Consider the following 14,044-nt stretch of genomic DNA (forward strand, 5'->3'; position numbering starts at 1 on the left):
AAACGAGCCTTCCCTTTTCAGCCACGTGGGCTTTCTGGTCGATGACGATCTCGCACCACCACAACGTCCACAACACAACAGTCGCTGGCGTCACCCCTCGTCTGTCCTCACTCCCCAAACGGCCAAGCAACGGCATCGACATTAGAGATACCATGGTAAGGCTGAAGCTTGGGTGACAATTCAGCTAACATAACAGGCCACAAACTTTCTCGCAGTGCCGGGCAAGCAGGCCAGCTCAATTCCCGATCTCAGCTCCCACTTGCTCGCCTACATCTCGAGCCATTTCCGCGATGCGCACCCAGACGCATTCAGGCGCGATGTCGACACGCTAGTCGGCATGCGTCGCGAGTGGGTCAACCCCAAGGCTGAAGCCCATCCTGAAATTGCAAAGGGCCTCATCAAGTGGGTCAAACCACTGTTACCTGTGGTGGCGAGAAAGCATTGCTGACCCAGTGGCCAAGGTACCATGCTCAGCTGGCGTTTGTGGCGACCAAGTTTCCTTCAGACGTGAGTAGCTGGCATGTCGCACACGAAGTCAGCTAATGAACAGATTGGTGTATCGTTCTCGTACAGCCTCCCCTTCCCTCCGCCGTACTCAATCTCTCCGGATGCCCCCATCGCGCTGCCGTCATTCACCTACGAGCGCGCAGCAGTGCTGTACAACATCTCGTCCATCTATGCCACTCTGGCCGCCATGGAGCGCCGTGCAGAGGCAGAGGGAATTAAGCGTGCTTTAGGATTCCTCACTGTAAGCTACAGCTTTTGTTGCCGAAGCTGACATCAACAACAGCAAGCCGCCGGTATCCTGAATTACCTGATCACCGCCGTCCTGCCGACTTTGAAGAGCGAGGTGTCATCGCCCCAGGCTGCAGGGTACGACATGAGCGAGAGCTTTCTCACCACTATGCGCGAATTTGTTCTCGCAGAGGCACAGGAGTGTTACTGGCAGCAAGCTGTCCTTCGTAAGCTAGCGGGCGGTGTACAGAGCTAACAATCACAGAGGGGTCATACAAGAACGCTCTCATTGCCAAGCTGTCCATGAAGGTTAGTAAAGAAGCAGGCACCCCACCCTCCTTGTACTAACGAGATAGGTCTCCGAGTACTACAAGTCTGCGCTCAAGGCGGCGAACAGCATGGACATGCCTTCGGCCTCGTACTTTCCTCAGGTACGCTTTTGCTGACTTTGACCGGGCTCACACCTCAGGCGTGGACAAACCACATGACTGTCAAGAGCATGCACTTTGAGGCGGCGGCCCAGTTCCGTCTCTCTCAAGAGGATCTCGAGAAGAACCGTTACGGTGACGAGATTGCCCGTTTGCGTGTTGCCGAGGGCCTCGCCAAGAAGGGTCTCGACATCGGTAAGAAGGGTGTGAGCGACTCGGTTATCCAGGACCTCAAGGTGAGTTGGAGACGCTCTAGCGCACCTGACTAACTCTCAGAACCTGTCTGCCGCAGTCAAGACCTCGCTTGACCGCGCTGTCCGTGATAACGACCTTGTCTACGTTTGCCCCATCCCCACCGCCTCCCAGCTTGCCCCTGTCGTCGGCGTTGGCATGGTCAAGCTTACCACTCCTACCGAAGTGTCTGACCCTGTCGCCTGGCTTCTGAGCGGCGGCGCTGGAACTCCCCCACTCTTCAGCGGTCTCGTCCCTTATGGTGTTCATCTTGCTCTCAGCATTTACGACGACCGCAAGGACACTCTGATTCGCGAGATGGACGTCAAACGCGAGGAGCTGGATGGTGTGGCCGCAAGGTGAGTGTTGCCAGAGGGTTCAAAACTAACCCTGTGCAGCACTTTGCAATCTCTCAACCTCCCTGGCTCATTGCAAGCCCTTGAGCGACCTGTTGGCCTGCCACCCTCATTGCTGAAGAAGGCCGAAGAGGTGGACGCGGCTGGTGGCGTTGACAAGATCCGCAGCTTGCTCATGGATGCCAACAGGCTAGCCAAGTCCAATGCCAAGATTCTGTCAGAGGTGAGCTACCCTGGAACCGTTTCTCAGCTAACATCACAGGCCATGGACATTCTCGACCAAGAAGCTCATGAAACTGAGCAGCTCATTGAGAGGCAGCCCCACCTTGCCGAGTCTCGTCCTCCCTCACATGTTGCCAACCAGTCACTCATTGCCAATGCTGGACAGTATGATGCCACCCTCAAGCAGGCAGCTGGCAGCGACGCGATGGTCCGCACCAAGTGGGAGGAGTGGCGCAACATGATTGAGATTCTTTCTGGCGGCGAGGTGAGTTGTCTGTTGACCCTCGGACCTAACTCCTCCAGGATATCATCTCCGACCACGTCCCGTCCACCACGTCGAGCGGTAGCGGTTTTGCCCCCCTGCCTTCTTCTGTCCGCCCTCTGCGTGCGTCCCTCGAGGACCTCGATGACCGTATTGCGCACCGTGCTGCCCTCGTTGCCGAGGCGCGCCAGGTCTCGGAGCAAGACGATGTGCGTCCCGCAGTGCTGCAGGAGGCAACTCGCTTGGCCCATGGCGGATCAGGTGATGTCAAGCCCGAGTGGTTTGAGAGCATCTTTGAAAAGGCCCTGTCCAAGTATGACCGTCTCCGCGATGGCATGACCGCCGAGGCAGACTCGCAGGACCAACTCCTTGAACAGATCAGGGTGGGTTCAATATCCTCGTGTTTTTGCTAACCCAACAGCAACAGAACGAAACCTTTATTGCAGAGCGCAAGGAGGACCCTCGTGTCAAGGAACGTGAGCGCCGACTCCAGGACATGGACATGGCATACTGGAAGTGGCGCGAGATTGTAGACAATGCCGAGGAGGGCATCAAGTTCTACAACTCGCTCGCCGACATGCTGCACCAGTTCCAGGAGGCATGCCACCAGTTCCTCAATGCCAGGCGAGTGGATGTTGGGTGAGTTTTGTGCTTGGAGTGCCCCGGCCGTTGCTAACTAACCCATCAGCAATTTGGCGTCCCAACTGCAGAACGTGTCTCTCGAGTCACACTCTCCTGCTCAAGCTCAGTCACCGCCACCGGCACAGCAGCAACAGCAACAGCAACAGCAACAGCAGTACTTCTCCCCTCAGACGTCCTACTCGCTTCCCCCGCAACAGCACTATTCTGCTCCTTCTCCGCCCCGCGCATCCCCACCAGTGGTCTCCCCACCCCCGTCTGTAGCTGCGGCTTCAGCGCCCGTCCTCTCCCCTCCTCCCAAGACCTTTGGCTTGCCCCACCCCAACTCGGCACAGTGGCAATCAGGCTCAGACTTCTTGCCTCCCCCTCCTCCCCCGCCCGTCATTCGCTCCGGCGGCGTCCCCACTCGTCCGGCCCCGGCACCGCCCGTGACTGTCGACTCGCCGAGGCGCGTCACCCGCGCCAGCGTTGCCAAGGGCCCCATTGGCGACCCCAACCGGAACCCGTACAAGAAGGGATCCCGCGGTGGTGGTGAGGGTGTCATTTAGGTAGGGAGGTTGATAATATGATAGAGACTTTTAAGAGTGTGGTCCAAGGATGCAGTGAGGTCACAGATTGGACTTGACAGATGCTGGGACGCAGGTTGAGGCAGGTGCCGGGAAATGACATTTCAGTCACAAGTGGTTATTGTCCTGCAACATGCACGGATTTTGTCCCACCGAGTAAGCACATAGGCTGCTGCGTTCTCGTAAAAAGTGGTGAATTTTGCAGAGTTGGGGGGACAGCATGCAATGAGAGATGCTATGGTTGGCACAGAAAGAACATATACTCTCCCACAATTAAAGCCATTTGTTGGAGACATTTAACCTATGATAGTTTGTCGTTGACATAAAACCGCTATTCTGGAAAGGAAAAGAGAGAGGCATCATGGTTTCATACTACCTGCACTGCAGCTATCAAGATCCATATGCATGTCCAGTGTCAACACGGCTGCAGCGGGCCCCATCGCTTGCGGTGGGTACAACACACGCCATATGCCACCCACCGCCAAAACATATGGGACGGAAGCAAATCCTGCAGTTCGCGATCCCATCACACACACACTCCCACAAACACTCCAGGTTACAGCCGCGTCTTTGAACAACCCCGCCCTCTCCATCCCCATCCCTCACAGGTCGACGAGCAGCGCAACATCGCGCTCTGAACAGGACACATACAGCACGTGTATACCACTCGCGATCCCCTCTTGCCCGCGTCACCAGCGGTAGACAGCCCCAAGCGATCCCTCTTCTTGCGCGGGCGCAAGACCCCGCCTTCCCTCCCCTTTGCTCCCCAACTCTGCAGGCCGCATCCATCTTCCCTCCGCCTTCTTGCCACCCACCCACACTCCAGCCGTGCAAGTCTTGTTGAAAATGGCGCGTTCAGTCTCGAGGAGCGCTGCGCGCAACACCGAGTCGCCCCCCCAAGACGTCGAGATCATCGATGCCGACGACACCGAGGCCGAGAGCGAGGACGAGTACGAGGTCGAGGCTATTGTCGCCCACAAGCCCCTGGTAAGTCTTGTGTTCCTCTCCTGAGTTGTTTTTGGCGAGTGTGTGCACGTGTGTGTGGGGGGGTCAATCAGCTGAGCAGGTGGGCTCTGGCATCCCTTGCGATGGGGCTGCTGCTGCTTGCTCATGGGCCTCGATCGAATGGCGAGCAGGCGCATAAGGGGGGTGGCCGTGCAGAACAGCAGCCAAGGAGAGTGAGGGTACACAGTCAAGTACTGGAAGCACTCCACGCCTCTTGCCAGTTCTTCTCTGTGCTTGGTCTACAGAGGTCTCACCTGGCCCGAGATGGATGGTTCAAATATGGCATCCACCCAAGGTCTCACCGCCGGGAAGCGATGAGGCCAACCCGGGACACTGCCGGTAATGGCCGTGCCGTTACTCACCGTGAGATGGAGGCGATGTTCTTTCGTCGTCTGCTCTGCATTCACTGCAGGCGCTGCTTGGAGGAACATGGACTCTCTCACTGGTAGCGCAGGGTTTGGGTGTTGGCAAAAGTGGAGGCCCGCCCGAATGTTGTTGTCGTGAAATGATCCTGCTAGCCGGTGGCCGGTGGCTGACCTTTTCCTCAGCGCGGGGGAAAGCACCAGTGTAAGTCCCAGGTCATCAACCACAGCATCAACAAGAGCATGGTATTGACAGCAAGACCTCGTTTCATGGAAGGGTTACGGACCTGAGCACAACACTTGGGAGCCCCAGGCCAACGTGTACGTTCTTTTCCAGGTTCCTTGGAGTGGTGTCAACAGTGGCTGACCGTGGTGCCTTTCCCAACTCTTTCGAACACCGATGTCAATCACGGCAACTGACTCCGACTATCCCGTGGCCACTCACCATACCCCGCCCACCTGTGCCATGCCATGGTCCTGCATACCGTCAACGGACAACGGTACCTGGTGCACTGCCTCCACATGCTTACCGTGCTCGTCAACAGTGAGCACGCCGAGGACATTGTCAAGAACTACTGGGCCAAGCAGCCAAAGGACCAGATCGGTGACGTGAGGAAATCCAAGGCCGCCACGCCCGACTCGACGCAGAGGAAGACCAAGCGTGCCCGTACTTCCGCTGCGGCGCGTGCTGCCACCCCACCAGAGGACGACCTCCAGTACGCCGACACGCACACCGACCCGATCGGCAAGTACGAGAAGGTTCGCGACTGGGAGCCCCTGGTCAAGTCTATCGACACCGTTGAGCGTACATCCGACAACAAGTTGCTCGTCTACATGACCATGTGAGTGTTGACGTCTAACGGCGACAAGTGCTTGCGCGAACCCATGCGGTCCAATACCAACTTGTCGTCGGTATGAGCCGGTCCAGGGCGCTGACATTCGTTATAGGGTTGATGGTGACCAGCTCGCGCAGTCGACTGTGGTCACAAACAAGCGCTGCCCCCAGGCCATGCTTGCGTTTTACGAGTCCCACCTCAAGTGAGTAGCGTAGCCCGCGTGACACGTCCACGGCGCGGCCGTCGGCTTGGGCTATTCTTGCATTCTTGGCGGAGCCAAGTGCTGACCCGACGTTCCAGGTGGCGCAACCAGAACTAGGAGAAACTAGAGGACATCCGCCTTCCTCCCGCTGCTCTTTTCACGTCGTGGTCTCTCCATTCGTTTCGTGCATAGGAAATTTTCTCTCTTCTTCCCTCCCGACCTTTTTTTCCCCTCCCCCATGTATTGTGTATTCGCAAGGCCAAGGTGTGTCCATGACGGCCGGGACGAGAGTGTGTGTCGTGTGTCGTGCTCTGGAGGAGGGACCACGGTCCCGGATTAAAAACTAAAACGGCGCAAGTTGCGCAACACACCTGCCGTCATTGATACCGCGCGCGTTCGAGTGTGGTGCGGATGAACGTTCTTAGCTCAATAGGTCGAAGTGAGTGAGATGAATCCTGTGATCCTATGAGCAGTACGTGCTGTGGTGCTGTGGCTGTGATTGTTTGGGCCCAAGGGCGAATAATACCGCATGAGGTCAGCCACGACGATCGGACAAGACAGCAACATGGACGCCGCCCTGTGAAACACCAGTTCAAAACCAATGGACGATAAAGTCATCCCACCGGCCATCGGCCACCTGGTCACAGCAACAGCAACAGCAACAGCGACGGCAGACCCACAGGTCCCACAGGCAGACGAGACCACGCTCCCGAGCAGTAAAACAAAAATGTCGCAGCCAAACGTAGAGGCGAACTGTAACGCGACCAGCCGTGGCGCCACGCGCGCGTGAGAGGATATTAATGCGATCAACAAGGTGGAAAGTCGCTGCCCTAGCCCACTGGGATGCGAACAACGGCCGCGAGCATCTGCCACTGGCCCACTGGCCTACTGGTCCGATAGTGAACGGCATGCTGCGCGTGCGCGCAGTAGCAGTCCGCCTCCCCCGATTGACATGGGGGTGCGAACAGCCGCCGCACTGGAGGGAGGGTGAGCACCTCTGAATCTAGTGCGAGCGAGTCGCAGCAGCTTACAGCCAGCCCAAGACCGAGACGAGGTATGTATATTGGGGAGGAAAAAAAGGCTTTGCCGCCTCTGGCGCTTGTGTGAATACCGACCGACCGAGCCAGAACGCCGGTCGCTTGCCTTTTTTCCCTCTCTGGATCTCTGGAAGCTAGCACAGAACGTACAGAGACACACACGGTACTCAGGTATGGCACAGACGTGACGGTGTCTCGGAAAAGAACCAGAAACCAGGGTCTCTCCAAACACACGCGTGTTCCATTATCCGGCTCCGCGGCGGACGCGGGTTCGGCGCGGGTGATCCTGGTCGGGATGGGGATCGATGGGATCTCGGGGAGCGACCAAACGGGGCATTCTGCTGTCATGTTGATCCTTTGCGAGCGTACCCCCCAGCGTACCAGCGTCCACCCACTCCGCTAGCGGACATCCAGAAGGATCCACCCCTCACCTCATCTCACCTCACGTCACCTCGCCCTCCGTTCGAAGGGTTTCTGTCCCCTTGGACGCGAGGCAGAGGTGCGTGCGTCATATGGTGCGCGCGGGATACCCGTGGAACAATGCTTCCCGCGAGCACCAGAGCACCAGAGGATCAGAGGATCAGAGGCAGGCGAGGAATGGAAAACCCGAATTAAATCGAAACGTCAAACCTTTGGCCCATGAATCACTGGCCACTGGCCACTGGATCATTGCCTTGACGGGCACTGCACTCTAAAGGGTGTGGCCAGTGTGGCTGGATCCGCGAGTGGCCGGGAATCAGGTAAATGCCCGCCGCCGCATGCCTGCAGGGCAGGGCATGGCCACAAGCGCAAGGCCGGCATCAAGGCAACCAGGTGCGCTTCCGAGAGCCAGGACACGCACAGGAGCCCAAACGGACGCGAAGAGGCGTCACGAGCCAGAGCCAGCCTGGGACAAGACAACCACCTGAACAGGGCCCGCTCGGCGTCTCTACTACCCCCACTGGCCACTGGCCGCTGGCCGCTGGGATCATGCGTATTTTGTGCGGTATTGCTATCGTGACCAAAACACGGCAGCATGCAACAAGGGTACAAGGGGCAGCCAGCTCGGGTGGCGGCGTGTTGGACTGGTACTCGCTGGACGCTGGACGCTGGACGCTGGCTGCGCGGCACGCACGCCACTCTCCGCGCGCCGGTTAAGCGTCTGGCACCTGGCCACTGTACCACTGTACGCGTATGAGAGGAATGGGGAATGGGCAAGTGGACACGAACACGAGACGCGGTCTCAGTTGTGCGCTCGTGGCAGACGCGCAGACGCGCAGACGCGACTGGTGCCGAAACACGGATAGAGGCGGGACGCAGCGGTAGGGAAAAGTACCTCTTGCTGAAAAAAAAAAAACAGCAGCATGGGACCAGGGAGCGCAGCCCAGGCCGTGAGTCTATTAGGCATACAGCCATGCATGCATGCCTGGGCCGCTTGCATGCAAAGGCAAGGGCCAGAGTGGTTACGACACTGCGCGGGGACTGTCGCTTGCACTTGCTTTGGCGACATGTCCCGAACACGTCCCGCACCGTAGTAGCCAAAACGACCAACCCGCCATTACAGCATGCCACCTGCTGCGGGCCAACATGGGGACGTCCAAACATGGGTTGGGAGCGAGTACCGCGGGGAGCGCGGCGAGCTTAATGGCCATGTGGCCCAATGCACGGGTCCGACATGATCATGGCGATGCAAAAGGCGCCTGACGACCGGCGAACGGACACGCCGCGGGGGTGGCGGGGTGTCCGTTTCGTTGCGTTTCTTTCCATCATGACACCTGCAACCTGTTTAACCTGTTTGTTGTTTGGGAATGCAGTGTTTGCAGTTTGGTATGTTGAGGGAAACTGGCTGCTGGTGTTAACTTGCCCCTTGTGGTTTAGCGTGCTGTGTCACACAGACACAACGGCTGGGTATTCCTGCAGGACCGACATGGGACATGTGTCTTGCAAGTCTTTTGATCTTTTGGGGAATGCTGCGAATGCGACACGCGCGCGCGCCTGCCGATGGCACCGCGGACCGACGGGAAGGCAAAAGAGGGTAAAAAAGAACGCTAGCTTGCGGAACATACTCATCCATGCCACACTGCCTGTACTGGTGGGAGGAGCAAACGAAGCAGTTTTTTGCCCGTCGCTGCTAGCACAGCTGGCAGAGTCCCTACACTCTCTCGGAACGCAAGGACACAGGATTGCTTGCAAAAAGGGAAGGGCCGAGAGAGAGAGAGGGACGAGCAAAAGCGCCACGGGATCAAGGTTAGAACGAAAGGAAAGAAAAAGGTGTGCCGTTAATCAACGTCCGTGTGTGCCTGGCCCGACAAGCATACCGAAAGGGACCGAGCACGGCAGCGCAGCCAGCACTGCGCGTCAGATTCCGACTGTACACACGTCTCGTTGTGGCTGTCGTTGCTTCTTGGCCTGTGAGCTTTTGTATTTCGACGGGGGGGAGGAGGAGGACGAGGGGGGGGGGAGGAGGAGAGGAGGTCTTATACTTTTGAACGTGCTCCCGTGGTGCCGCCTTTTGGACCTGTAGGTCACACCGGCCAAGGGGTGCAACGTTGTGTTGAGCAACACGACGCAACACCACCACCACCACCACCACAGAGACCAAAGACCGCCGGCGTCCACCTGTGCCTCGTGCGGTATCGTCATTCACACCCCGCCATTTGTCCACTTGCCGGTGAATGGCCTGACCGGTCCCCAAGAGGTCCCAAGCGGGCTGGCGCTTGCCCTCCTCTTTGTGTGCAATTCGTGGGCCATGATTCGTTGCTGCATCTGGATTCCTGTCTTGCTGTTGTCCTGTATTCCTGGCGTGTGTCCTGCACTAGCATAACGCCGGTGGACCGCGGCCGCAGCAGCAGTAGACAGCAGGCATGCAGGCTGGATCGACGCCACGGACGGAGGATTGTGTTGCAGAGAGCCCTTTTGGCATGGCGCTGGGGTGAGCGAGCCCGCCTGGGCTACCGAACGGACGGCCGTGCTTCTTGGGGGGAGGGCAGAACGCAGAACACTGTGTACACCGGCCAAACACGCTCGCTCGGAAGGTGCAGTGCATAGGTGCAGATGCATATGCCTGTGCTGGGGAGGGTGGGGGGCAGGCATCCAAGCAGAAATCCGCCCCCCTTAGCAACCCGCCCTTCCCGCCCCTGTAGAACGCCTTTCCGCCTCTGTCGATCGTCACGCTCGCTGCTGGTGAGGGCGACGACGGGTGGTGGGTGCATGCGGGTCGCCATGACCTCCATATATACACACGGATAACCATCCTCGCTCATCACTGTTCATCCCCCTCCCCCTCCTCCTCCGTCTCCTTCTCCCGCACGACCTCTATATAGGTCTCCCGGTCACCTCCTCCTCCTCCTCCTCCTTCAACTCTCCCTCCCTCCCTCTCTCCCTCCTTCCTTTTATTCTCCGCGACACCTTCCTTCGCTCCCCTTCTCCTTCTCCAGCTCTCCACTCGACGTTCGTTCACCTCCCTTCGTTCCTTTCAAGCCCCGACTCCTTCCTTTTCTCCGCCTCCATTACTACAAGTCCGCTTCCTCTCTTTACTGTAAGTGTTTTGGTTGTTGCTTGCTGTCCACTGTGCCCGCTGGCCGTTTGGTGGACCCCCCCCCCACCCCGCGTCGACGGCATGCGCCGCACCCAAAAGGCACCCGGTTCCGCGGTCCGAAGCCTTAAATTCCTCGGCCCACACCCGGCGCGCGCCATTCGACGCGTCTGGTGGCCACAGCTGTGGGCGTGCACTGCGCACTGTACCCACGCACACATATCCCACATGTCCCACTCGTATCCACCACTGTCCGTCATCGGTTGGAAAGCATGGGGCTAAATGCGGCACCGTGGCACTCGGCACTCCCTGTCATACCGCGCGGGAGTCACGGAACGGTGCCGTTCCGCGCCGTGCGACATCGTCCAGGTGTGGCCAGCATGGGTGACTCTGTCCTTCAGACACACCATTGAGAGCTTGGGCGTTTGTCGTGCGCGTCCCAGCGCAACGCTCAAGCCCTCCTTCGTGCTCCTCGTGTGACCGTTGTCCTGCGCCCACACTACTGCCTCACATGTGTGCTAACACGGACTCACAGACCGTTTTCCTTCCATCTCCGGCCCCACCATGCGCATGCACCTCCCCCTTCTCGCTCTGGCGAGTTTGGCGGCGGCCACTTCCCCGGTCGCCCGTGACGGCAATGCCTTGGCTGTCGACGCTGAGCGCGACCTCTCGATCCTCCCGGTTCAGGACGTTGACAAGCGCTGGTGCCTCCTTGGCTTTATCGGTGACTCTTGCTTCACCGCCAAGACGACGGCAAAGACTACCACTACCGCCAAGACCAGCTCCTCGAGCACGGCCAAGCCCAGCTCCTCCAGCACGGCCAAGCCCAGCTCCAGCACGGTCCAGCCTACTTCTTCGGCTGCCCCGTCGTCGGTTGACTCTTCGTCGGCTCCCACCGCTACGGTCTCGAACCCCGCCACAACCGTTGACAACTCGACCGCCACTGCCACTGCCACTGCCACTCCTACTGCCGCCACAACCTCAGCTTACGCTACCACGACCTCGTACTCGTACTCGCAGCCCCCCCTCCCTGCCAGGACTGTCTCGGCTCCTGCATCGCTCTTCACTGCCTCGGGTGGTGACTACATCTCGCCGTTTGCTCAGACTCGCGTGTACGACTTTACCATCGACTATGCCACCGGTTCGCCTGCGGGATTCAAGCGCTCGATGATGGTTATCAACGGCCAGTTCCCCGGTCCCCTCATCGAGGCCAACCAGGGCGACACCATGCAGATTACCGTGCACAACAACCTCGACATTCCCCAGTCGATCCACTGGCACGGCATCCGTCAGAACCACTCCAACTACGCCGACGGTGTCCCCGGTATTGCTCAGTGCCCTATTCAGCCTGGACACTCGTTCACCTACACCTTCACCCTCGAGTCTGAAATGGGCACCTACTGGTACCACTCGCACTATTCAAACACCATGGCCGACGGCATTATGGGCGCGTTCATCGTCTACTCGAGAAAGGACCCCCTCCAAAAGTTTATCAACTATGACTCTGAGCGTGTCATGTACCTCGTGGATATGATGAACGACCAGTCCGAGACCATTGTCGACGGCATCCTGGACGCGACGGTAGGCTACCGTGGTTCGCCCATTGCCCCCGACCCGGACGCGATCCTCATCAACAGTGTTGGCCAGACGGACTGCAGTGAAGCTCAGGCGGGTGTCCCATGCGTCACCAACTCGCCTGCTGTGGTCAAGGCGGTTATTGGCCAGAGGGTCCGCTTCCGCATCCTCAACCCCAGTTCGCACGCCATGATCCGTCTTAGCATTGACAAGCACACCCTCAACATTGTCGAGGTCGACGACACCCCTGTCAAGACCGTTTCCGTCCACGAGCTCCTCATTGCCCCTGCCCAGCGCTACTCGATCATTGTCAACATGAACGCCGGCACTGTTGGTAACGCCTTCTGGATCCGTGCCACGACTGCTTCTTCGTGCATGAACCCGGACCTCGTTATCCAGTCCAAGGCCATTCTCCGCTACACCGACCTCTTGGGCCTCACCTGGTTCGGCACCGGTATCCCCACCACCTCGGAGTGGGCCGACACCGCTGACCCGTCCACTGCCGCTTGCGAGGACATGGACCAGCTCCACACCTTTGTGCCGCTTCAGGCCGAGAACGCTCCTGCGACGGCTCTCGAGACCTCCGTCATGGACTCGTCGTTTGGTCAGTTTGTCAACCGCGCCACCGGCAAGGCCTACATTGGCTTTGGCTACAATGGCGTTTCCTACACAAACTACATCAACAACCCTCTTCTGTCCCAGATCCAGAAGGGCCTTACCCTTGACCCTACCGTTGTCGCTGCCGTCACTTACACTGCCTTTGGCGGTGTCGACCTGATCATCAACAACCTCGACCCGGCAACCCTCTCGCACCCCTTCCACCTCCACGGCCGTCCCTTCTACATTGTGGCCCGCGGTACCGGCTCCATCACTGCCGCTGATGTTGCCAGCCAGAAGCTCACCCTCACCAACCCTCTCCGTCGTGACACCATCGTCATCCCCGGCGACCAGTGGGTCATCCTCCGCATCATGACCGACACTCCTGGTGTTTGGCCCCTCCACTGCCACATTGGTTGGCACCTTGCCGTCGGCAAGCTCGGCGTCGTCGTCATCCGTCCCGACGAGGTCCGCAAGCAGGCCCAGCCCAGCGCCTGGTCGGGTCTCTGCAGCGGCCTCGACGCCAACGCTATCGGTCCCGCTCGCCGCACCCTTCCTCCCCAGGCCCGCGCCCACCACGGCGTCCGTGCCGGCCACCACGGTCACGGCAGCCACGCTGCCCGCGTCCTCCCCGTGGAGGTCGAGCAGCGCGACGAAATGTTCACTGGCGGCGTGCGCGACTTTTCCGCCGTCCCCGAGGGCCTCGAGCGCAAGGAGTTCCGCCAGAACGCGACGCACTGGTGGGTCCCCGAGACGGTGTACCACGGCCTCCTCAACCCCGAGGTCGTTGCCGAGAACGCCCGCGAGAAGCGCTGGCAGCTCGAGACCCGCGCCTTCTTCATGAACGAGACCGACTGGTGGGTCCCCGGCACCATCTTCCACGGCAAGGTCGCCCACCCCCTGGCTTCCGGCGAGGCCTACCCCACGCCCACGGCCGCCGTCGCTGGACCGGGCACCGCCATTGCCGCCGTCGACCTCGACGCGGCCGGCTCGGTCATCCAGCCCGTCGCGTCGACCTTCGTCCAGTCCGTCCCTGCCACGTTCACCCCTGGCAACTCGGGCAGCTCGGGCGTGTACATTGACCCCACCACCGCCGTCGTCTCCGCCGCCGCCCGCGCCGCTACCTCGGCGTAGGTGACCCCTCGACTGCGCTATAGACACAGGGCTTGGGACCAGGCGCGCCCCTCTGGACACTCTTTTTCACTGTTTCTTCAATTGGATTTTCTGTGCTTTTCTTCTCCACTTCACGGCGGTACCACCCCGTGTCGGACCGTTTATCCCTTCAATCTTCAACCTTCGGTTGTTGGACTATTTTTCCCCAACATCAACCAACACCTTGTGGAAACGGACTCTTTGAACGGACATGGACACTCTCCCCCCATTATATATCTCCTATGTAACCTAGTCGGAATCTCCTGTAATGCACTGGCATTGTGCACGAAAACGATGGAACACAGAACACAACACAGGAGCGTGG

The 14,044-nt window shown here is 59.1% G+C and overlaps 3 protein-coding genes across 3 annotated transcripts; all 3 read left to right on the forward strand.

Moving 5' to 3' along the window:
* Nucleotides 1-152: 152 nt before the first annotated feature.
* Nucleotides 153-3,421, forward strand: RIM20 (pH-response regulator protein palA/rim20; the record flags this gene model as incomplete). Its single annotated transcript, XM_028619226.1, has 14 exons — nucleotides 153-155; nucleotides 197-402; nucleotides 462-507; nucleotides 551-748; nucleotides 791-962; nucleotides 1,001-1,044; nucleotides 1,092-1,166; nucleotides 1,205-1,399; nucleotides 1,440-1,753; nucleotides 1,793-1,973; nucleotides 2,013-2,237; nucleotides 2,276-2,617; nucleotides 2,662-2,873; nucleotides 2,923-3,421. The coding sequence occupies 14 exons, from the start codon at nucleotides 153-155 to the stop codon at nucleotides 3,419-3,421; spliced, it is 2,712 nt and encodes a 903-aa protein (XP_028472400.1).
* Nucleotides 3,422-4,285: 864 nt separating this feature from the next.
* On the forward strand, nucleotides 4,286-5,961 carry EHS24_003562 (uncharacterized protein; the record flags this gene model as incomplete). The annotated part of the gene is made up of 6 exons (XM_028619227.1): nucleotides 4,286-4,426; nucleotides 4,993-5,011; nucleotides 5,067-5,127; nucleotides 5,352-5,648; nucleotides 5,755-5,844; nucleotides 5,943-5,961. The coding sequence occupies 6 exons, from the start codon at nucleotides 4,286-4,288 to the stop codon at nucleotides 5,959-5,961; spliced, it is 627 nt and encodes a 208-aa protein (XP_028472401.1).
* A 4,998-nt stretch (nucleotides 5,962-10,959) lies between these two features.
* On the forward strand, nucleotides 10,960-13,701 carry LCC2_3 (laccase, multicopper oxidase, benzenediol:oxygen oxidorectuctase; the record flags this gene model as incomplete). The annotated part of the gene is made up of 1 exon (XM_028619228.1): nucleotides 10,960-13,701. The coding sequence occupies one exon, from the start codon at nucleotides 10,960-10,962 to the stop codon at nucleotides 13,699-13,701; it is 2,742 nt and encodes a 913-aa protein (XP_028472402.1).
* Between the last annotated feature and the right edge of the window lie 343 nt (nucleotides 13,702-14,044).

Source organism: Apiotrichum porosum, assembly GCF_003942205.1.
Source record: "Apiotrichum porosum strain DSM 27194 chromosome Unknown scaffold_17, whole genome shotgun sequence".
In the NCBI taxonomy this organism is placed as follows: Eukaryota; Fungi; Basidiomycota; class Tremellomycetes; order Trichosporonales; family Trichosporonaceae; genus Apiotrichum; species Apiotrichum porosum.